General features: G+C 37.4%; 1 protein-coding gene across 2 annotated transcripts; it reads left to right on the top strand.

The window, feature by feature from the left end:
* The first annotated feature begins 954 nt into the window (after positions 1 to 954).
* On the top strand, positions 955 to 12,294 carry Slitrk4 (SLIT and NTRK like family member 4). 2 transcript variants are annotated; one of them, XM_021629187.2, is made up of 2 exons: positions 955 to 1,176; positions 5,153 to 12,294. In XM_021629187.2, the coding sequence occupies exon 2, from the start codon at positions 5,203 to 5,205 to the stop codon at positions 7,714 to 7,716; it is 2,514 nt and encodes an 837-aa protein (XP_021484862.1). In that variant the 5' UTR covers positions 955 to 1,176; positions 5,153 to 5,202; the 3' UTR covers positions 7,717 to 12,294. The 2 variants fall into 2 exon arrangements, with proteins under 2 accessions (XP_021484862.1, XP_060230397.1); XM_060374414.1 differs by lacking the exon at positions 955 to 1,176 and adding an exon at positions 2,032 to 2,198.
* The last annotated feature ends 12,635 nt before the right edge of the window (positions 12,295 to 24,929 follow it).

Genomic DNA, 24,929 nt, shown 5'->3' with positions numbered 1-24,929 from the left:
CTCAGCTATTTATCATGCATGCTTAATATCTTCAGCGACAAAGGCCTGAAGAGTTCTAAAATACGTAGAATTAAGCCGTTTCCTTTTAACCCTGACAAGTAAGCTCACTTTGGGCTAGAGCCTAACACTTTTGCCTCAAAGCTTCAAACCCCTCACTCGCAGACAGGTAGGGGGAGTGCGAATACCGCTGAATCCCAGGAAACTGGTCCCAAGAATGCTTCATCAAGGACTGCCTGCTACTGAAGTGTTCCCAAAGCTCCCTTCTGACTGATGACAATTAGCCAAAGGAGCCATACCCATGATATAAAATCCAAGTGTGTCTGGGTGCACTATAATGCCACAAGACCATTGTTGTTGTTTCACCCTTCTTCTCTGGAATTATTCAATTCCACAGTGTAGATTTGAAAACCCTGTGTACCCTGCCCCCACCCCCACCCCATCTTCTCTCCCCAGGCTCTCCAAAATTTCTTTTCCACTACCCCACTTCTTGCTTGCTCCTTCAGAGGAACACCTCCAGTGTGTGTGTGTGTGTGTGTGTGTGTGTGTGTGTGTGTGCGCGCGCGTGTGTTCACGAGCTCGTGCACGCGAGCCTTCTTTTCCTTGTTAGGGTGCTGGAGGAAGAGAAAAGACTCGAGTGTACGTACGTGGTAGGGTTATGGAGGTTAGTGCGACCGTGTTAGGAAATTAGGGTTCTGATGCCTGAGAATTCGAGTCGCTCCTCCCTAAGAGATGTTTTAGGTAAAAGAGGAGGTGGATGCCAGGAGGAAAGGATGTTGTCTTTCTCAGTGTTTGGATAGAAAAGGACTCAAGTCCGGGGTTTCTTCTGTAGGGTCAAGGGACTCAGGAATGTGTGGGGACAGAAATGGTTGGGTGTCCAGAGGGAGGGCTGCGAGTACGCCAAGGGACGGGGGCGGGGGCGGGGGCGGGGGCGGGGGCGGGGATTCAGAGCGTGTAAGTAAAGGTGCAGCCCTTGTGCGAGGGTCTGGGTGCGCGCGCGGTGTCTGGCCGGGTGCGCGTGCGCGCCGCTGCCTGCTTGCTTGCCTAAAGGCTGTTTGGTGGGTTTGACCGGCTAGCAGGCGCCAAGAAGCTGGATCCCAGATCTCATAGAGACCATCGCGGAAACTGAGAAACGAGTCAGAACGCCTTGGGACCTCAACAGGACTTCGAACTGCAGAGGTGGGTAAATTTCAAGCCCGAGCTGCGAGAGATGCAAAGAAGGGCGCGCTGCCTCTTCCTGGCTGGGCTTGGCACAGTGCATGTGTGCACGCGAGGAGGGAAGCAGGTAGCTTATTATTTTTAGTTGGAGTCGTGTTGGTTTGGGGCCCGTTGAGTAGACGAAGTGGACATGTTGGCTATCCCCCACCCCCAACACACACACACAGGCACACACCTCCCACTTGCCTGCCTATGGCGCTATCCCTTGTCCTCAAGGACCGAAAGAATCTGGGTGTCCTTAACATCCCTGCCCCTGGGGCAATCTGGATACCAGGGAAAGTGTCCTGGTCTCTGGCACCATAAGTTGTCAAGGCTGCTGTTGGGCTTTGTGCTCTGTGCCCTACTCTGAGGCACTGTGCGTGGACTTGAATGTGGGGTTTCAGGCGGTGGCCAGTGGACTGCTCAGAGACTGCTGGCACTCAGCAAGACAGGCAATATGGGAGGAATAGCTGGTGGGTAACTCTGAAAGCGCAACAAAACCTGGCGAACGATAACAGTGACACTTTGCAAGGTTTTTAAATGTTGAGGTGATTTCTGGCTGGGTTAACGGGATCTTATAGCTGGCCTGGGCAGGTGGGGGTGGGGGGCAAAACCCGGGCCGTGGCTAGAGGCAATAGAACTATGGAGTCACTCTGACTGTGGCAAAAGGGTTTTTGATGCCCCAGTGTTATATTCCTCGCGGCCTGAACTAGCCGTCTCTTCCTCTTTCTCACCCACTGCACGTTCAGGTCTAGAGAGGGCAAAGAAAACTCCAGCAGCTACCCCTTGTGGGACGGGAGCAAGCGGAGAAATGTGTGCGCAGCAGGACTGAAGGCCCCCGCGACATCGTGCACAGTTCCCCGCCCCCGCCACCCAGCCTGAGAGGCTGCTGCTTGGGCCGGGTACCGAGGAGGGGGCTGCGCGCCTGCTCTGGGCACCGGGATGCGGCAAAACATTGCGGTACCCGCCAGAGGCCCCTCCAACCGCGTCGCCTCCAGCTCTAGGTAGCACTCAGGGGGCTACAGTGGCTGAGCTCTCCACAGTTCTCCCCACCCCCACAGCGGCTCTCAGGGATGGGGCAGCTAAGGTTCCCCGTGTCCACTGATGTAGAGCCACCTCGACCTGTGGACCCCCTTGGCAGTGGTTTTCACTCTGCAGACTCGCTCTCTCTGCTTGGGCAAGGAGCGCTAGCAGCTGCACTCTGGTAGATGCTGGATTTATGTTAGGGCAAGGTTTGTGCAGTCTTGTGCAGCCTTGAGAGCTGACAGTCTTGCTTGGTACTACCAATAGAAGAAAAGAGGTTAGGGAAATTCGTTCCCCTTGGAAGCCTGAGAGGTGGTTTTGGGTATCCAACCCATACTTTGTAAGGTTTTCTTTTTCGGTGTTTTTGCTGTTTTGTGTCACGTTTTTTTAGTATATTTATAGTGGTATTTGTCTTCCTTACAGTACTTTTCTTGGTTTCTTTTTTTCCTAGCCTCATTTTTGACAGTTCTCCAGCTCTCCATGTCTGTTGCCCTTTCAGTGCCTGTTTGCATCTCCTTCTTGGGTTGACTCTTACTCTGACTTACTTGCTTGCTCCAGCTGCTTTTGGTTTCTTTTCTTTCACCAAAACTGTATTTGGGAACTTCTTAGCTCATCCTTGCACCTCCCCTGACCCCTTTAATACTTAAAGTAGAAATTACTGCACCTTGATGAGACCTGATAAGCTAAGATCAGATAGAAGGAGAGGAAGTCTTCCCCTATCAGGAGACTAGGGAAAGGAAGGGCACAGGGGAAGAAGAGGGAGGGTGAGTGGGACTGGGAGGAGACAAGGGAGGGGGCTGCAGAGGGCAGTCAAAGTGAATAAATTGTAATAAACAAATATATAAATAAAATTAAATAAAAAATAGGGACAAATAATAGAACGTAGAAATTGCTAATAAAACGGCAGCTCTTCGTGTATTTTCACATCTGTTAGGCTTATACTTCTTATTTTTGAGCTGAATTCCACTTATTCGAATTTTGTTTTGTTTCTCTTTGCTTTCTCTGTTTTGGTTCCTTTTAGTTTGGCTGCGTTTTGGTTTCTTTGTTTTTGGATGGGGGTGGTTAGGAACAAGAAATGACTCAACTGAACTAAAATAGCTGTTGAAAGCTACATCAACACAAGACAAAAAGGACCAAGAGAAAATTTTGATTTTACAATTGAAGTTGTTTTGGGTGATGTCATGCTTAAGAACTATGACTTCTTTTTACAATGACAGCTGTGCTATAACAGTGAATAGGGGAAATGCCCACCTATATGACAGCTAAATAACATTTCAGTGGTGTTAGCTATATTCTGAACCAAAGTACTTAAAATGCAAGTCTTCCTGGGTCTTGGCTAAAGGATTTTCTACCTTGAGACACATTTGGTTTCTACACTAGCTGATTCCTTGTGAGGAAAAAAAAAAGTTTCTGTGTGATACATTTTGTTCTTTGCGTTATTTTATCCTTGTGCCTCTGAATATTTTATTTATTTAATTTATATTTAGTGGTGACCATATTAAAATTGAACTCACCTTCTTCCCATTCACAACTGGAAAGATTTACAAGCCTAAAACTGCATCCAGTAAAATGTGTTCCACTAAGTTATTTTCCATAATGCCAAATAAGGCAGGAACATTCTCTCTCTGTCTCTCTCTGTGTCTGTGTCTCTGTCTCCGTCTCTGTCTCTCTCTCTCTCTCTCTCTCTCTCTCTCTCTGTATGTGTGTGTGTGTATGAGCATATGCATGTGTGTGTGTGTGTGTGTGTGTGTGTGTGTGTGTATCTGTTTGTCTGTAGGCCTTTAAGGAGGTGGATTCAAAGGGTTAATTTTTGAATCATTAAAGTCTTCTAAGAAGTAATTCTTCATTTGGTTATAGGTAGGTGGATAGAGTGGTCATTTTGGAAGCATGTTTGGTAACTGAAGGCTTTATGTAGAACTGAATATATGTTTCTGCAGATGAAGTTGTTAAAAAACTATGGCAAGTGGACTCCTCTTCCTCAGTAGTGACAGGCTGTGGTCTGAATGATGTGATATGCATTTGAGCCAAGAGGTCAGTGGGGACTGGGTTCAAACTGACAAAAGAAGAACAGGAGAGGCCCAGGCAGACAGAAAAGCCAGTTCTGGTGGGTAAAAATGCTGCCTGGATACCAGCAGAGTGCAAAATAAGCAGGTCCCTTTTCTGCTTTCAGGAACCCAAAGACAAAAGGCTTTTTAGCCCCATTTGAGAAGAGACTGACAGCAAATTAGGTGTTGTTTATTAATCTGACAGTTGGTTTTCTAGACCCCAATAGGGTCACCTGTGCTTTTGAAGGCAACAGATTATAGAAATTAAGTGATTCATGGCAACGTACTTACCTAACTGTCAAAGCTAAGGCAAATTTCTTTTCAGGGCACCTTCCACTTAACAGTTTTAACCGTTTTTTTTAAAGGGACTCAGTCCTCCCACTGCCATCTTCTACTTAATTCTGTTCAATTATGGTCAGTATCTAGCTACTGTATCTAGCAGAAGCCTAGAGAAGAGATTTCCACCAACTGAGGTATCTTTGTGGTATCGAGGATGTAAAAAAAAAAAAAAAAAAAGAAAGAAAGAAAGAAAAGGAAAGAAATGATGCTCTAGGTATATTCATTTAAGTGGCAAATAGCAAGCTTGAGGCTTATTCTTAAGGGCAAAGGTTGGTAGTTCAAGTTAAAAACTGAATTTATTAAAGGTGTAAGTATGACTTGAAGTATTTCTTACTGTTTTTTGTATATTCTATGCATGTATATTTTGTTCAAATTATAGATATAAAATGTGACATTTTGTGCTTATTATTGTTTAGTGAATAGCAAATCTGGATGTTTTAAAAAATACAGTGCTGGAGACTGTAGCCATGTGTTCACAATGAGATGATTTAAGTACAAATATTTTTTTCAAGGAATGACCATTGAAAAACTGTTTTCTTTTTATTTTTTAGATTATTTCTCTTTATTCAGAAGCATAGAGTTGTTTTCTGATTGCAAGAAGATGTATCTTTGGCTCTTTCTGATTGTGTCAGCCCTGATTTCTTCGACAAATGCAGATACTGATGTATCAGTGGAAATCTGCAATGTGTGCTCCTGCGTATCAGTAGAGAATGTGCTCTATGTCAACTGTGAGAAGGTTTCAGTCTACAGACCAAACCAGCTGAAACCACCTTGGTCTCATTTTTATCATCTTAATTTCCAAAACAATTTTTTAAATATCCTCTATCCAAATACATTCGTGAATTTTTCACATGCAGTATCTCTGCATCTGGGAAATAATAAACTGCAGAACATTGAGGGAGGAGCCTTTCTCGGGCTCAATGCATTAAAGCAGTTGCACTTGAACAACAATGAATTAAAGATTCTCCGAGCTGACACTTTCCTTGGCATAGAGAACTTGGAGTATCTCCAGGCTGACTACAATTTAATCAAGTATATTGAACGAGGAGCCTTCAATAAGCTCCACAAACTGAAAGTTCTCATTCTTAATGACAATCTCATTTCATTCCTTCCTGATAATATTTTTCGATTCGCATCTTTAACCCATTTGGATATACGAGGAAACAGAATCCAGAAACTCCCCTATATTGGAGTTCTTGAACATATTGGCCGGGTTGTTGAACTGCAGCTGGAAGATAACCCTTGGAACTGTAGCTGTGATTTGTTGCCTCTAAAGGCTTGGTTGGAGAATATGCCATATAATATTTACATAGGAGAGGCTATCTGTGAAACTCCCAGTGACTTATATGGAAGGCTTTTAAAGGAAACCAACAAGCAAGAATTATGTCCCATGGGTACAGGAAGTGACTTTGATGTACGCATTCTGCCTCCATCTCAACTGGAAAATGGCTACACCACTCCCAATGGTTACACTACTCAAACAACTTTGCACAGATTAGTGACAAAACCACCCAAAACAACAAATCCTTCCAAAATCTCGGGAATTGTGGCAGGCAAAGCCCTCTCCAACCGAAATCTCAGTCAGATTGTGTCGTACCAAACAAGAGTGCCTCCTCTTACACCTTGCCCGGCACCTTGTTTTTGTAAAACACATCCTTCTGATTTGGGATTGAGTGTGAATTGCCAAGAGAAAAATATACAGTCCATGTCTGAACTGACACCAAAACCTTTAAATGCTAAGAAGTTGCATGTAAATGGCAATAACATTAAAGATGTGGACATTTCAGACTTCACTGAGTTTGAAGGACTGGATTTGCTCCATTTAGGCAGCAATCAGATTATGGTGATCAAAGGAGAAGTATTCCACAATCTTACTAATCTACGCAGGCTTTATCTCAATGGCAATCAGATTGAAAGGCTGTACCCTGAAATATTTTCAGGCCTTCATAACCTGCAGTATCTGTATTTGGAATACAACTTAATTAAGGAAATCTTAGCAGGCACCTTTGACTCCATGCCTAATTTGCAGCTACTGTACTTGAACAATAATCTCTTAAAGAGCCTGCCAGTTTACATTTTTTCTGGAGCACCACTTGCGAGACTGAACCTGAGGAACAACAAATTCATGTACCTACCTGTCAGTGGAGTCCTAGATCAGTTGCAGTCTCTTACACAAATTGATTTGGAAGGCAATCCTTGGGACTGCACTTGTGACTTGGTAGCATTAAAGCTGTGGTTGGAGAAGTTAAATGATGGCATTGTTGTGAAAGAACTAAAATGTGAGACTCCTGTACAGTTTGCCAACATTGAATTGAAGTCCCTCAAAAATGAAATCTTATGTCCTAAACTCCTAAACAAGCCATCTGCACCATTCACAAGCCCTGCACCTGCAATTACGTTCACCACTCCGTTGGGTCCTATTAGAAGTCCTCCTGGGGGCCCAGTGCCTCTGTCTATTTTAATCTTAAGTATCTTGGTGGTTCTTATTTTAACTGTTTTTGTTGCATTTTGCCTTCTTGTTTTTGTGCTAAGACGCAACAAGAAACCCACAGTGAAGCACGAAGGTCTAGGGAATCCTGAATGTGGCTCCATGCAGCTGCAACTAAGGAAGCATGACCACAAAACCAATAAAAAAGATGGACTGAGCACAGAAGCATTCATTCCACAAACCATAGAACAGATGAGCAAAAATCACACCTGTGGCCTCAAAGAACCTGAAATTGGGTTCATGTTTTCAGATACTTTGGGACAGAAGGTCATGATGAGAAATGCTGCTGACAAAGACAAAGATTTATTGCATGTAGATACCAGGAAGAGACTGAGCACAATTGATGAGCTGGATGAACTATTTCCTAGCAGAGATTCCAATGTGTTTATTCAGAATTTTCTTGAAAGCAAAAAGGAGTATAACAGCATTGGTGTCAGCGGCTTTGAAATTCGCTATCCAGAAAAACAACAAGATAAAAAATCCAAGAAGTCACTGATAGGTGGTAACCACAGTAAAATTGTTGTGGAACAAAGAAAGAGTGAGTATTTTGAACTGAAGGCAAAACTTCAGAGTTCCCCTGACTACCTACAGGTTCTGGAAGAGCAAACAGCTTTGAATAAGATATAGGTCATATAATCTGACTTCATACAGAGGACATTATTTAATGATGAAAGTGCCTTTTGTTGACTTCTAATTTCCAAATAATATATTATCATTAGGCATAGAGGCAGGTGTTTCCAAGGGTATCTCATTAACCGTAGCTGTAAAGATGTGTCAAGTAAAAAAGAATTTCCTTAATAGATTTTACTACATAAAACCTATACTGTGGAGTCCTGTGGGGATACTGCAAACTCTATTGCCAAAGGGATGCTTTATAAATATAATACACTGAATTTAACCTCAAGAGGCAAATCAGTTTTGTACCCTGATGCAAAACCTTCGTTGCTTTGTGCTTTTAAAGCAAACTCAAGAAAACTGGTACCAGTGTTTGTACCTCAGCTGGGTTCTTCATCTTGCATGTAGATTAAGTCGACGAAACTGGAATAACCCTTTTGATTTGTGGCATTGTAACAACTCTGTGTAAAGATTATTTGAAAAGTGTGAAAAACAAATAAGCATGCAAAGAGAGAACATTTGATAGTATTTGTAAATCGGTAAAATTTATGGCCTGCATCTTGAAAACGCTGGATTTGTAATGTTAAATTGTGGAAATACTTGTTTAAAATATACCATGCATTACATAACTATAAAATAAATTCGAATACTTTACATCTTACCTGTCTATACATAAAAACTTAAAGGAGAAAAAAATAAATGTGAGTTACATAGCATTTGTGGTGATCTAGAGAAAAACATGATGTTTATCATAATTAAACATGGCTCAAATTAAACTAGATTTTGTTCTCAGTGTTGTCAAATACCCACAATCCTTAAAGGTTGTCCAAAATTAGCAAAGTGCTTACCGTGTGAGCGCACCCAAAGCTATTTTTGTAACATAATTCATATTTATGAAGTACTTTGTATACTAAATAGGAAAACATGTACTCCTTAATATGTATTTAATATGCCTGACTTATTCTCCTGATCATAGCAAATTTATCAGTAAGTGTAAATTTAGGTAAGATAAAGAAATACTAAAGTGAAACTGAAGCTAATGTGTATAGAAATATTTTGGATTCTGTGATCAGGTATAATTTAAAAGCAGAAAAAAATACAAAAAAAACCCCACAAAAATTAAAAAAAAAGTTCTGTGCAATTCTTGTGAATTTAGCATATTATCTTCAGATTTGTTACCAACTGTGCATTTTAAAATAGGCTCCTTAGTTTTATAGTAGTGTGTCTGGGGCAGTTGTTATTTGCCATCAATTGTCTTGCTTTTCAGTATTCTATGAGCTTAGTTCAAATAGTTTTAATTACAATATTTAACAAATTAATGACTAAGGTAAATAGTATCTTGTATGCATAAGTATACTGTTCTTTCATCCATCTGACTACTATCAGACAATCTAGTAGAACTGTAAACATCATGGTAATCTTGGCTAACAAAGCCACACTAAAATGCTTGCAATGGGCTCAGATGAATTCATGATCTACAACTACAACTGACATGCCCCTTTGTTTGCGTGTGCTTTTAAGTTCTAGATCAGAATTGGTCAAATAATTGAAGTATTTGTTAACGGGTTGATAACTGAAGATGTTTAGGAAGTCTAATTAGCAAATCAATATTCAGAGACTTATTGCTTTCTTGGCCAGCTGTGTGTGTGTGTGTGTGTGTGTGTGTGTGTGTGTGTGTGTGTGTGTTTGGTGTGATGTGGTGTGATAAATTGATAAATTAATTATTCAGTAAGGTAGCCAAGAAGGCAAATGGGCAGATGTTTTTTGTGCAGCTTCCAAAAGTATATTGCAGTTAAGCTTGTAACAGTAATCCCTTTATTAAATACTAATTTGAAGATTTTATGGGTTTGTTCAAAAATTTTTAAAGATAAACTTGATTTTACTACAGGACTATGTATATTTATGTCTGTGTGTGCGTGTGTGTGCGTGTGTGTGTGTGTGTGTGTGTGCGTGTGTGTGTGTGTGTGTGTGTGTGTGCGTGTGTGTGTGGGTGTACATGCATGTGTGTTTGGGTATATATTCACACATATAGATGATTTGGACATTTTGTTTTAGATAGAAAATAAAATTCTCCCTATGTATATGCTGGTGCTCTTAAAACTTTAACGTGTAATTTTCAGTTTCATGACAATGTCTGTGAATACTTTATATGAATATAAATACATCCAAACAGATAATTGCTTTCTGATCTTGAAAGAAAAGAAGTGTGTTAAAACGCTAATTTCCATTTGCAGTTTCATGAGGACATTTAATATGCCATTTACATTCATGCATGCATCCATGGATTAAAGGGCTCCTAATGCACACTGACAGGATAAAGACACAAAGGCCTCTAAGGAAATGTTTTTGTTTATCCCATCAGTAAAGTGTGGATACAGAAATCTTAAATGAACACTTATATGAGGAACCAGAAAGTTCCATGCATAAGCTGAAGCTAACAGGTCCTTGTGATTGTGTATTTTTATTCAGTGAGGTGATGTTTGGAAGATGTTTCAAGGTTTCTGCAGGACTGTCAATAGCAAGAGTACCTGCCACCATCTTAGGCATTGCTAAGCTTGCTGTAGTATATTAGCTTCCCCACACTCTTCTGCTGAAAGATAAAAATGTTCAAAGAATATTGAGATAAAATAGTTTAATTGTATGTGGTTGTTTGGAGGTTCTAATTGTAAATGAAAGTAACAAATCCTTGGTTAAGGCTAATATACTTCCTTAACTGAAGTCATTGTGCCTACATTATATAGTGTATTCTATTTTGCACCTGTCTTTCATTAGTTCTTGTATCTTTTATGATACTGTAGTTAGTTATAAATTCTGAGTTGAGTACCAGAGCAGTTAAAATACTGTATGTACATTTTGTTGACTTCAACTATAATCTTGATGTTAGTTTACCCTGTGAAGTATGATATGTACATGGAAAAACATTTTTTAGAAAGACTTTGATTCAAATCTTAAAAAGCCAAGAAGTGATAATTTCTAAAGTGAGATCATGACCCTCTTGGCATGATTTTCTTGTGTATGGACTGTATTAGAACAGTTTCAGAGAAAACTAGATCTTATGAAATCAGTGAAGGGGTGACATAATATATTGTGTCAGTGTAATATAAATCAAGATTTAAATTATTTTTTTATGAAATCAATAAAAATGATTCAATTGTTTAAAAGTTAATCTTTGTGTAATTTTATGAGAAATCAGCTATTAAAGTACAGTGATTCAAATATATGAGACAATTTATATCTATACTTAATTTTCCATTCTAAATAACAGTATCAACACATATATTATTTAGAAAGTTATTGAAGACCATTATCATTTGTTGCTTTTCATAAACATTTTGTTTTGTACAACATAAGGATGCATAAATATTAAAAGGCATGGCCTCATGAGTAATGGCACAGGTATTTCAGAAATATCAGAGTCAATCTAGAAGTATATGGTGATAATATTACTCTACAATATAATTTGCATGACTTTTACATAGATAATACATCAAATGAGCACAGTGAGATTGTCTTTTCTTTTCTTTTCTTTAATTTTCTTTCTTTCTTCCTTTCCTTCTTTCTTTCCTTCTTTCTTTCTTTCTTTCTTTCTCTTTCTTTCTTTCTTTCTTTCTTTCTTTCTTTCTTTCTTTCTTTCTTTCTTTCTTTCTTTCATTTTTTTGTTATTGTTGCATCCAAAGAGTTAGGGAGAAATATATTGAGAATGTATTTATAGTTACTATTTTGAAATAAAATAAATAATCTATATTATATTGATTTTACTTGATTTGATTATTTCTATAAAATCAAGTAATGCTATAAAAGCTAATGTAAATCACAGCAAAAAATCATTTTATTGAATTTTGTTTTCTTTGAATTACACCAAAATTTTAGAATTTATTAAATGCCATTTTTTTTTCAGGAAGCATTAACAAAATTGTTTGGTCCAGTGTTATTTCTGAAACAGCAGTTTGCTACGTATATGTATCTTTTCAGAAATATGAAACAGTAACCAAACTGATTATTTTCACTCAAATTTGAAGGTAAGATATATAGCTTTATAAAACTGTTTACACTCAACTTAATTGTTAAGCCTCTGTTAAAATTGCTTTATTTACGAACATAATTATAATCTGTATTCTTTTGTTGTGGCAGTCACTTAAAGAAACAGTTGTCACACAGTTTCAAAATCAATGAACTTTGGTCTTTTTGATTCTCACTCATCATCTGGAAACTAATATAACTTCAAATTAGCAAATACTAGTATCTAGTCTGAAATATCAACATATTTTTAGAGAAACTTGAGAACTTTTACATGTCAAAGCAAACTTGACTAATTTCAAGTTACTGTGGTAAATGCTTTTTTTTTTTTTCACACGGTTTATTTTAAAGCAACCAAAAGAATTAGTCAGTAGCATGATGCATTTTCTATGGTTAAAAAAATGAACCAATTACATTATAGTTAAATTGAGAACAGAAAGAAAATATCAAAAGCCTGCATTTATCATAAGGTTGTTAAAAATCATGTATCACTAATTTACATGAAAGAGTGCACAGAAGTATAATAAATTAAGATTTCTGTGGCTTTACAACTATACATAAACTGTGCTGAAAGTTAGTAAAAAAAAAAAATATATATATATATAGCAAGCATAAGACTATTTTTTTGTTCCTCCTCAGGCACTCCATTAGGTAGACAAGTGGCATTTAATCAAGGGCTGTGTTCATGTTCAGTGTTCATTCAGTTACTAATCAGATGAACTGAACAAAACTATTGTTGGTATCACTTACTAGGAACAGTTACTAATTAACTGACAATTGTTATTTCTCTATTGCAGATTTCTAGGGGATTTGTCCTTTGTTAAAACCAAATGAGAGGTCAAAAGAACCTAAATAACTTATTTTTTTTTATAAAAGCTGTGTTTAGTATAAACTTTAATTTAATTTTATTGTATTGTTTTCTTTATTCTATTTAGATTCCAGTGATTTATAGGATAGCATTGGAGAATAAAAATGTAAAGAAAGTGGTTGTACTATCTCCTATATGAAATACTATAATTTTCTAAAAATTCTACAAAACATATTTTTTGATTTGTTGTTCTCATATCTACTTAACAGAGAAATGAATTGAAGCTCTGAGGCAATTGAATACTGGCTCAGAAAATATGAGACTGGGAATATAAAAAATATAAACTCCACATTGCTTGATAATTACAAGTTAGAGTTACAATCGAACCCAGAGCCAAGATATTCAATCTTTCTCTGTAGTTTACTTTTGTACACATTGCCTTCACATAAGCAGAAAATCTAGCCATTCTAATATTACTATAGAAAAGACAAATTGCTTTAAAAATTCATGAATTGAGTCTTCGGAGAACCAGTGGGATTATATAATGAATGAATATCCACCTTTACTTTTAAATTGGCTTTAGAGAGACAAGGTATTCCTTTAGAATTTTTGAACAATATACTTCTCTCAGTTGTCAACTCAAATAGTAAATCATGTCAGATGCTATTGATAAACATTTAAAGAAGCCATGTTGTTCAATTGATATTAATTATGGAAATGCTTAAGAATCTTATTAAGTACTGTTCTCCATACTAAGATTTGCAATGTATATTTCCATTATTGTTTCATGTAAACTGAATCATTGTGCTAAAATTCTGGAGTTCCTATGGAGTAACTTTAATGCTGTTTTCATGAATAAAAGTCTTTTCTTATAGGTCATATGTGCAGCCATTCAATGTTTTTCTTAGTCTGATATTAGCAAAGCTCAAGTACAGAGGAATTCAAATAATTTCCTATTTACTCAGTATACTTATCCTATTAGTTTACATAATTATGGAAGTTATACCTGTACATACATAAATGCACACAAAAAGTAATACTCACAAACACTGAAATACACAAATACAGTATCTAGTTGTTAAATATTAGTATGTTGCTGACTCATCTAAAGTTTTCAAATGAAGTAACAACCTCATCCTCAATGATAACTTTATTTTAACTTTAAATTGAAACATAACCACCTTGTCATATTTAGTAGTAACTGGACAAAGCTTATCCCTGACTCCCTTAGATTTCAGTAATGTAACTCTCAAGTCATTTGATTTTTTTTATTTACCTCATTTTTAATTTTTCATTTTGCCTCCTCATTATATGTGCTTAAAAAAATGAATGGTGCCATGTGCTATTCAGAGAACACCAGCCAGCTTCAAATCAAGCCTATTCAGAGAACCATGTGGAGGCAGATATACACAAAATAAGGAATCAAAGGGTGAAATATAGTATGTGTTTATTTTTTTATGTATTTATATTCACTTTAAATCCTGTTGTAAGCCCATTCCCCCTAGCCTCCCAGTTCCACTCTCTCTCCATTCCCTCTCACTCTCCTCTTTTTCTCAGAAAAGAGAAGCTCTCTTTCCCATCCAGCCCAGCTCATCAAATTGCATCAGGATTGACAGTGTCTTCTTCCTCTTTTTGTCCTGGCAAAGCAGTCCCCCCAGGGGAAAGTGATCAAAAAAGCTGTCAAGTGAGTGCATACACCAAGGGTGAGATTTATGTTTAAAAATAACATTCAAATATATTTTTAAAAAAGGACCATTTAGTTGAAACTAGTGACTAGAGATTAAGATAATAAAGCCAAAGTAGTATACACAAAAACAAATTCCAGATCAAAATCTAATTGCTGAAAAATCTTCACGGTAAAATATATCAAATATTAGACTAGTTTTCCTTATTTTAACTATGATTTTTCTGTTAAATTGATATGAAACCCAAGCAGTGCTTATATAACATTTGTAATTTTTTCAAGATAAACTGGTCAAATAAACATTTATTTACTTTTCTTTCTTTTTCTATGAACTTACTTTCTTTATTCTTATTTTCACAATTTATTCATTACATATCCCTACTGAAGCCCCCTCCCTCAAATCTTCCCAATCCCACCCTTCATCTTTCTTCCTCCCTATCTCCTTCCTCTAGCCCACTGAAAGGGGGGAGTTCTCCACCATTGCCATCTGTCCATAATTTGTTAAGTCTCATCACGACTGCCTGGATCTTCTTCCTGATATTTTTTGTTGACTAATGTTATAGATTTATGTTGGAGCCTTCTGAATTGGCATTATTTGTTTAAATGATGAGAAGTATTTTTTGTTTGTTTGTTTAAGAGTAGTATGCAAGATATACATATTATTCCTAAAATATTTTTAGGAAATAAAATAGATCATTATAAGCATTTGGGTTTCATGTTGTAATAAAATGTTGCTAGATCATCTGGCTTGTTTTCAGAAATTTTACTTCAGTAGAAAAAAACAAGTGCCTATTTCAGAAGCCATTTCCCACATGAAACCCCAGGAAATCATGTATCTGCCATGGATCCCTTTGCTCCATAGCAGGATATGCTTTCTTTGCCAAGTCCTCCCTGCTGAAGATTATTCTCTTCTGTTGTTATGAACAACCAGCACCATCTATGGCATAGGCTAACTTAGGGAATTTTTTTTTTCTGTTTTTCTAGTGGCAATACACAAAAACTATGGTATTGCGGGGCTGCTATTCACATGCATAAGATTATACTCAAGAGCATTTTAATTTTGTGCATTTTCCATGTTGCATCTTTGGTTTTGTTCATTAGTTATTCTCCAGCCCACAGGAACTGCCTGTTGTTTTATTCACTACTATTCTTCAAAGTGAAAACTACACTCCATTTTGGAAACTCACAAATATTTCTAGAAAGAATCCACATACTTTGAGTTACCACTTTCCTTCTGTAAGTTCTAGAAATAAAGAAATTTTAGTGCAGCAAGAATTGGTGACATAAAAATTATTTTAAGAAGACAAACTGAATTTTCAGCAGAAAAAAATCAACTTTTGCAAGATATTTTGTATGTGTGTCTGTGTGTGTATGTGTGTATTAAGATTACTTGCAATGTGATTAGAGATCAATGAAACGTTTAGGTTATAAACCAGAGTCTAAATAATAGCTTTTCAGTCTGTAACCCCTACTCTAACTACAGAAGGGCATTATTGCTGACATATTGGTTAGTTTGCTCATGAGTTGAGCTAACTTGGCTATTATTTTCCTTTTACACTTAATAGTTCAGAAAATATTTATTTCTTTTAGATTTGGTGCAGCTGCTGAAACGCTGCTACATCAATTCTCACCATGAAAATTTACTAAGCATCATTTTCAGCATGTACCTATGCAAATGTCAATTGGAAAATCAATAAAGTGATTGGTATTAAGAAGTCAACTAGGGTATCCTTAAGAAAAAAAGAGGCTTTAAGAGAATCAAATGAAAGCATTTAATTAAAATTAAGTCTAGGTCCACCAACCTCCAGTGAAATTGTCATTTTTCATTTGTTATGTTATGGGTGTTAAAAGGAAGTAAGGCTTAACCTAGAGGTAACATATTTACTCTCTGTTTACTCTGTCCCAATGTCTACTCTGTATCACAATGCAGACTGTGTAATCACAGGCTTGATCATTTAATATCAAATGCACATATTATTTCAGGTGGTCATTTGATGGAGGTAAGTCAAACAAACAAAAAAACAAACAAAAATAAATAAACAACAGCAACAACAAAAACCCATGTTAACCTTATATGTGAATCATAATATACCCAGGTAAGACTACACTAAATGGTCTTTGGAATAGTATATTCTTTATCACAATTGATAGGCCAGGAAAACTTTTGTGAACATGCATCTTCCTTGTTTAAGGGCCATCAAAGGAAGATGGAAGTATATGTGCTCAGTAACATTCCTTGGTCCCTATCACTTCAAATAAAGGAGAGAGAGAGAGAGAGAGAAAGAGAGAGAGAGAGAGAATGACTTACTCAAGGTAAAAAAATTTATCATTGTCACCTTGATCCAGGATCTTTGGACACACAGGATAATGATGTTTTCATTATAGTGCTTTATTTTATTTGGAAGTTCCAGAGAGACGATGAGACTCTATGGGTGAGGATATAGGAGACAATCCGTTGAAGTTTAACTGTAATTTTCATAAGCCACCTGTAACTAGAAGAACAAGCTATAATACCTAGACATTTCTATCCCCAATAGTCAAAGTGAGAATGGTTCAGAAAAAGAAAATGAAAGTTATACTAAAGCAATTATTCAACTATAAGCTTACACTAGATCTTGGAGGATATCATTAAGAATGTAAGGATTTTCTGTGTTATGCACTGTTACAACTGAAGTCAAAATTCTGAAGCAAATTTACCCAGAATATTCAAAATATTTGATCTAGTGAATTTTATTAGTAAGCAGTATCTTCTATGCATTGTAATTGCAAATCAAATATAGCCACCAAGTACCATTGATATAGTAATCATTATGTTATATAAGAAATGCAATAATTGTCAATGTTTTCTGGGGGGCAGGTATCAGCATTTTACAAAGGAAAAACAGTTTCCTTTGTTCACTGTGCTGAAGATGGCATTATAGGAACAAGCTCATAACACGTGCTTGTATTTATCTTTTCAATCAAAACATTAAATTTTTAGCTGTATTTTGAGCTGATACATGAAACACAAAGGTCTGTAGTTTTGAATTCTCTTCAGTAAATGCAGTTGGGCCTTTTTATTTTTTTAATTTACCCTTATTTAGATGTAATTGTAATTTATTCCAGAGAATTTTAATTATTGTAGTTCAGGTTGTAGAAAATATTAAGAACAAGTAAAAATTATCTTAAGTATAAAAAAGATATTCTTATTCTTTGCAACTTCATTCTATTAAGATAGAAAGTTATCATTAAAAGAAGAAGAAAAGAAAAACTGTGTCAGTAGACCTCAAGGGTTTTGATACTTCAATCTCTATAAATTTCTAAAGATTTTGCGAGCATTTTGTAATGGCTGTAAATGCAATTATAATTTTATTCTATTTCAATAATATTAATGAGAAGCCCATCAAACATGACTACTCCATAGTCCCTGGGCTTTTAAATTACAAAAACTATTTCTTTAGGTACTCATTCAAACTGTTCCATTTCCAGAGAGCTACAGTATTAAATTAGTAAATAACCTCTGTGCAATCAATGGAGCATTAAACTTAAAACAGAAAAGGGTCAGATGGAAGAGGAAGAGGTTCTCCCCTATCAGTGGACTGGAGAAGTGGCATGGGAGAAGATGAGGGAGGGAGGGATGGAGGGATTTGGAGGGAACAAGGGTGGGGGCTATAGCTGGGAATAAAGGTGAATAAATTGTAATAAATAAAAAATATAAAGATTAAATAAATGAGATTTAAAAAATAAAAAAGGAAAAAAGAGAGAAATAAAATGCTTTTGATTCAACATTAACATGTTTTTTAATGTTGATGAGAGTAGGATGTATTGACTCCATATTATTGTTTTCTCCACAGTGCATGTAGCCTTGATGTTCCTACCACTTCATACTGCACATTTTCCAATATGCCTCACTCAAACATCATTGTGACAGTATTCATGTACTCCCACTCACATTAATTTTTTTCTATTTATAGTTGTGTTTTTGTTTGTTTGTTTGTGTGTGTGTGTGTGTGTGTGTGTGTGTTCCTAATTCATAGTCAGGTACCAGCTTCATAATCATTTATTTTTTTAATTTTTAATTTTAATATTAGTTACAGTTTGTTAACTTTGTATCCTTGCTCTATCCTGCTCCCTTTCTCCCTCCCAACTCCACCCTCCCACTCTCAACTCCTTCCTGCCCCTTTCCTATCTGCACTGATAGGGCAGAACCTCCTCCCCTTCCATCTGATACTGGTTTATCAGGTGTCTTCAGGACTGCCTGCAAAGTCCTCCTCTGTGGCCTAGCAGGGCTGCTCCTCCCTGCAGGGGGGGAAGGGGCAGTCAAAGAGCCCGCCATTGTGTTCATGTCAGAAACAGTCCCTGTTCCCCTTATTAGGGAACCCACTTGGATACTGCGCTACCAAGGGCTACATCTGAGCAGAAGCAATCATGAAATTTGCAGGCAAATGGTGGGACCTAGAAACGATCATACTGAGTGAGATATCCCCGAAGCAGAAAGACAAACATGGTATATACTCACTTATATAGACCTATAACATAGGATAAACATACTGAAATCTATACACCTAGAGAAGATAAAAAGGAAAGAGGACCCAGAATCATTTTTAAGAGAAGCTGCCAAGAGGTATGAAAAGAGATTACATTAATGGAACAGATGATAACATTCCAAACTAGTCAACTTGATAAACTAGGCCTTCTTTAGAATAATTTAACCTTATCATGTATCAGTCTAGTCTGATCAGCTCAGCTCAGTGGTAAGATGGACTTCAGTCTACTGTGAAGCCCATTACCATGCCAGATTCTTTTAAGGACTTCTCTTTAATTCAATCTTTTTCAATATCAGACTGGAGTGTAGGAGCAGGGTCAGCCAGTTAAACATCTCCCTTTGAAATGTCATTCAAATTACAATTCTCTGGCGTTGGAGAAGTTATATGAGGCTGAAGGAACAGTAAGAGTTAAGGCACTCATATGGTGAGGAAAGCAGGAACTACATTGGGATTGGTAGACATTTTTACAAAGTATCAGAAAACAAATGTTGAAAGTTTTACCATCCACATGAAATGTATGACAAGTTCCTTACTATGCTTCTGCAGGACAAAATTAGAGGCAGAAAAATAAGCAAACCTATTGATGTAACTGTGTTTCTCATAAAATATTTATTGAGAAGAATAAAATGGTAAACAAATTTGATCTTTAGGCCAAAGGGTCGAATGCCAGGCTACTGAAGTGCCTGGTATGAGTTGAACTTCGCTGTATATTAGGAAGTCAATGAAAGTTTATGAAAGCACTATCATCATGTTAAAGACAAACTCTTCCCTGGTACATGAAAGCTCAGCTAAAAGGAGTGAAGAGTAGTATTTAAATGGAGAAAACAGTAACTCATTCTGTAGACCAATCTGCCCTGGAACTCATGTCATGTGAGTGAGTGCTGAGACTAAAGCATGCACCACTATGGCCAGCGGTGAATTATACAGACTCTGCAGAGCTAGTCTGTAAACTAATAATGCGGGTAAATGGTAACAGTGACTATACACTCATAAGTTTATGAAGATACCTTCAACTGAGATGTCTAAAGGAGAAGTGTCATAGAAGGGGAAAATAGAACCAGAGAGCAAAGCCCACCAATGACTGTCATTCAGAGATTTGTTCTTTACTAACTTCTTAACTCCTCTTCTGTGTTTCTTCTGTATCCAAATCTCCAGAGGTGTTTAGAGCTCCCTCCCAGAATCTTTTTGTGTAATGCTTAGGAATAAACATTTTAATTTTTTTTGGTTGCTATTATTTATATTAAATTGTTAGAATCCACAAGGTTTAGAAAACTTGGGGAAGAAAACGTCCTAAAATGTGCATATATATGCATATATGTGTGTGATGTGTATATATGACATCTATGTCTATGCCTATGCATATAAGTGCATATGTGTATGTGTATCTACACAGGAAACAAAGAAAAAACTGACGTCTAAATATAATACAATGGCCACCTGTGTTTAGTGCTATTGAAAGACATCAGTGATATCTAGCCAGGCTTTTCTTGTATCAAACCTACTTTAATTCTATACAAAACAGGTACAAAAACAGCTGTAGGACTCTACATCCTACAAAGATAGACAAAATTTCAAACAAAATTGCAAAGAAAAAGAATAGACTGAGAAATGGTAGAAAAGAACCAAGTCTCAAATATTGGGCAAAGCAAAAGCAAGAGATAAGTGCAGAGAAAATATTAGAATTCTTCAAGGAATCATGGAATCAGCAAATCCAGCAGCAACAGAATTAGGCCAAGAAGAAGAAGTCACAGGGAACAGTCAGATTTAATACCTCAAAGCACAGAAGTGAGCTTCTGAAAAAGCTCACCAAACCCTACAACCTTTCAAGAGGTTATACTTTGTTATCTTGTACCACTAAGGTACAAGAAAACCAGTAGTTTTTAAGCTATAGTTGTTTGCAGAAAGGACTGTATTGCAATATTTTTTTTTCAGGAAAAATTACTTCCATTCTTTTCTTCTAATTTTACTTAATAAACTATGTTATTTAAATTCACATTAATGCACAATCACTGCCCATCTTCTGTGTGTTTTCTCTGGGATGCCACTGAAGAAGGCAGAAGCATTAGAACAAATACATGAATACATAGGAGTTAGAGTCTAGAAGAGGATGCAAATATATATATTTTTAAAACGACTGAATAATCAAAACAATGTATTCCCAATTCTGGATAATAAAGGCAATGAACCAGAAAAATCAGATGCACAGATCTGAAAAGGAAGGAAGGCTTCATGGTAGAGGTGATTTGTGATCCAATATTTGAAGGATAATAAAGGTGTCTTATTTGCTTTCCACTGCTGCGCCAAATGCCATGACCAAAAGCTACCTGTGGAGGAAAGAGTTTGTTTTAGATTACAGGTTAAAATGAAGGGAAGTCAGAGAAGAAACTCAAGGCAGGAACGTAGAGGCAAAGACTCAAAAAGAAGCTATGGAGGAACACTGCTTACTGTCTTGATCCCCAAGGCTTATTCAGGTACCTTTTTATATAGCACAGCATCACTTTTCCAAGAGTGACACAGACCCAATAGGCTAGACAAACCCATTTCAGTCATTATTCAAGAAAATACCCTCAGAAGCTTGCATACAGGGCAATAAGAAAGACTTATTCTCTCGACTGAGGTTCTCCGTTCCCATATGACTCTAGTTTGTGTCAGACTCACGAAATGGGACTCTAGCACTAGTAAAGAGAAAAATTAACCTATAGCCAACAATTAATGGGAAAACAAAAAAAGGTAGTTAATCACGGTGTTTTCAGGGAAATACATAGCTCAGTGTGGCCAGAGCATCTACTTCTTGAGTGAAAGCTGCTCTACTTATCTGTCATGTCCATCTGGATATCTTACAATAACTACAAGCTCAGAGATACCAGAGTGGCCTTAAACATTTTTCATACAACTGTTTTTCAGTCAGCGGCCTCTAGGAGGACAATTTATAAGTTGTATGGATACTATAGCTGGAACCCCAACATAACCACAACCAGTACCTGTCCTTCCTCATACCTCAGGAAGATATGGGTATCTTCACCCATGGTCTGTTTTCTACCCCATTGACAACATGCCTACTGTGATTCAACTCTTATTAGGTCACATTTCTCTTCTCCCTGTTATTCTGACATAGTAAACCATTAATTTTCTGTACAGCATCAACCACTGCTCTCATCTTTAGCATCAAGCCTTACTGAGGCTCCTTCAAGGGTTTCCAGTTGCCTTCAGGTTAAGATTAAAATAGATAAAAAACATTTTAATTTGTCAAGTGCTTATTGTCTGCCACCATTTGAAGCAGTTAGTGTTATTTTCTGACATCTTTCATTATTTTCTTGAAGTTCACTTGGTTGCATTTTATTTTTTATATTAATTACAGTTTATTTACTTTGTATCCCAACTGTAGCACCCTCCCTCATTCCCTCCCAATCCCACATTCCTCCCTGTCCTTCTTTAAGTCCACTGATAGGGAAGGTCCTCCTCCTCTTCCAAGTGGCTCTAGCTTATCAGGTCTCATCCGGACTGGCTGCAATGTCCTCTTCTGTGGCCTAGCAAGGCTGCTTCTCCCTCAGGGGTCAGGAGAGGTCAAAGAGCAGGCCACTGAGAACTGGAGAGAAAGGAGCTCCACAAGGACCAACTATATTTAGGCACAGGGGTCTTTTCTGAGGCTGATTCCCCAACCAAGGACCATGTTTGGATATAACCTAGAACCCCTGCTTAGACATAGCCCATGGCAGCTCAGTATCCATGTGGGTTCCCTAGTAATGGGAACACAGACTGTATTTTATTTTATATATATTTAAGTGTTACATAACATGTCCATGTTGGCTACAATAAAATAATGTTACACTGAACACAGAAACTTATCTGCACAAGTCCAGAATTTATTTCCTTTTATTGCATATCCAACTGAGAGATTTATTGGTCATGTGTTTAGCTCTATTTTTCATGAATTTTAGAGTCCTATACCCTGTTTTCCATATCAGTTATACAAGCTTACATAGCCATAAACAGTGTATGAGAACTTCCTTTTTTCTATCACTTTGCCTATTGTTACTATTGCTTTCATAAAAACATCATTGCAGCTTTGATTTTTTTTCTGATGATGAGTTATAGTAAACTATTTTCTTATAATTTTTGGTCATTTAATGTTTTTAGAAAATGTCTTTTCATACCTTATTTTTTTTTTTTTTTGTTGAACCAGGTTACTATTTGTTTGTGTTGTATGAGTTTTTTTAATTACACTTGATACTATTCCTTTATCATATGCTGGATGACCAAATAATTTCTACCAAATTTTTAGAATAAGTTTTTATTGTATTTTTCATACACAGAAATCTTTTTATTTTATATAGTCACACTTGTATATTCGTGTGTCACATTTAAGCATATATCTAAGGTTCATTATTTTTTAAATTTATTTGTTTTTACTATTTATTAAAATTTATTCAATTTGTATCCCAGCTGTGGCCCCAATCCCTTGTTGCTGCCCAATTTCATCCACCTTCCCTCTTTTACTTATATGCCTCTTCCCTAGTCCACTGATTAAGGAGGTCCTCCTACCCTTCCCTCTGACCCTAGCCTATCAAATCTCATCAGGACTGGCTGAATTGTCTTCCTCTGTGGCCTGATAAGTCTGTTCCCAATTCAGTGGTAAGTAATCAAAGAACCAATCACTGAGTTCATGTCCAAGACAGTCCCTGTTCCCATTACTAGGGAACCCACTTGGAGACTGAGCTGCCATGAACTACATTTGTGCAAGGATTCTAGGTTAGTTCCTTGCATGGTTCTTGGTTGGAGTATCAGTCTTAGAAAAGACCCTTTATCCAGATTTTTTTGTTGTGCTTCTCTCCTGTGGAGCTCCTACACCTTCCAGGTCTTTCTGTCTCCTGCTTCGTTCATAAGATTCCCTGCACTCTGCCCAAAGTTTGGGTATGAGTGTCTCAGCATCTGCTCTGATACCCTGCTGGGTAGTCTTTCAGAGGCACTCTGCGGTAAGCTCCTGTCTGTTCCCTGTTTACTCCCTCTACTGATGTCTGTCCCTTTTGCCTTTCTGAGTGTAGATTGATCATCTTACCCAGGGTCATCCTTCTGGCTTAGCTTCTTTAGGTGTACAGATTTTAGTATGTTTATCTTAGATTATATGTCTAATATCCATGTAGAAGTGACTATATACCATGTGTGCCTTTCTGCTTCTGGGATACTTCACTCAGGATAATCTTTTCTTGTTGCATCCATTTGCTTGTAAATTTCATAATTTCCTTGTTTTTAATTGCTGAGTAGTATCCTATTGTGTAAATGTACCACAATTTCTCTATCCATTCCTCAGTTGATGGACATCTTTTTGATTTTAGATTCTGGCTTTGACGAATAAACCTGCTATGAACATGGTTGAGCAAATGTCCATGCTGTATACTTGAACATATTTTGAATATATCCCTAGGAGTGGTATTGCTGGATCTTGAGGAAGTACTATTCCTAGTTTTCTGAGTTAGCACCAGATTTATTTCCAAAGTGGTTGCACAAGTTTACATTCCCACTAGCAATGGAGGAGAGTTACCCTTTCTACATATCCTCTCCAGAATGTATTGTCATTTGAGTTTTTTATCTTAACCATTCTGATGGGTTTGATAAGGTGTAATCTGAGGTTCATTGAAGCAGGACAGTCTCCCCAAGCATGGTTGGCTACCATAAAAAGCTAAAATGTTATGCTCAGGATGCGAGGCTAAGCACTGCACTCAGGGTCAGCCGCTTTGGACCCAGAGAAGAGCAAGTCTGATTGCATGCGGGTTGATGCCCCAGGTCCCGCCTCTGAGAAAAAGGTATCAGACGGGTCTGATGCTCTTTGGGTGGATGACACCTAAATGAACATCAGTACAAAGTCCCAATTTATTTCTAATATCAGAGATCAGACCTCTACTCTTGCCTGATGCGTCTAAAACAAAAAGGGGGAACTGTAGAGAGCTGCATAATGCCGCGCCTTAAAGATGGAGCTGGTTTCCCGCCTTCCACCTTCCCGATGGTGAGTGCTCTCTGTCACAAACAACTCCACATTTGGCTAAGGCTGAGGATCTGGCTTGCTTCCATGTATGTGGACCTATCTGCATTGCCCACGTGGCACGCTGGGGTTGGCTACCCAGAGGCTATTTAAGCTGTGGGCTGGCTTTCCCCAGGGTCCGATGATTGTTCAAGGTTCCTGAATAAACTGCAT

The sequence above is a fragment of the Meriones unguiculatus genome, chromosome X (assembly GCF_030254825.1).
Source record: "Meriones unguiculatus strain TT.TT164.6M chromosome X, Bangor_MerUng_6.1, whole genome shotgun sequence".
Classification (NCBI taxonomy): domain Eukaryota; kingdom Metazoa; phylum Chordata; class Mammalia; order Rodentia; family Muridae; genus Meriones; species Meriones unguiculatus.
The sequence above is the reverse complement of the archived record's forward strand: the minus strand, read 5'-3'. Positions and strand labels throughout refer to the sequence as shown.

Coding starts and splice junctions, on each gene's coding strand:
- Slitrk4 (XM_021629187.2), top strand. CDS start 5,203: ATGTATCTTTGGCTCTTTCTGATTGTGTCAGCCCTGATTTCTTCGACA.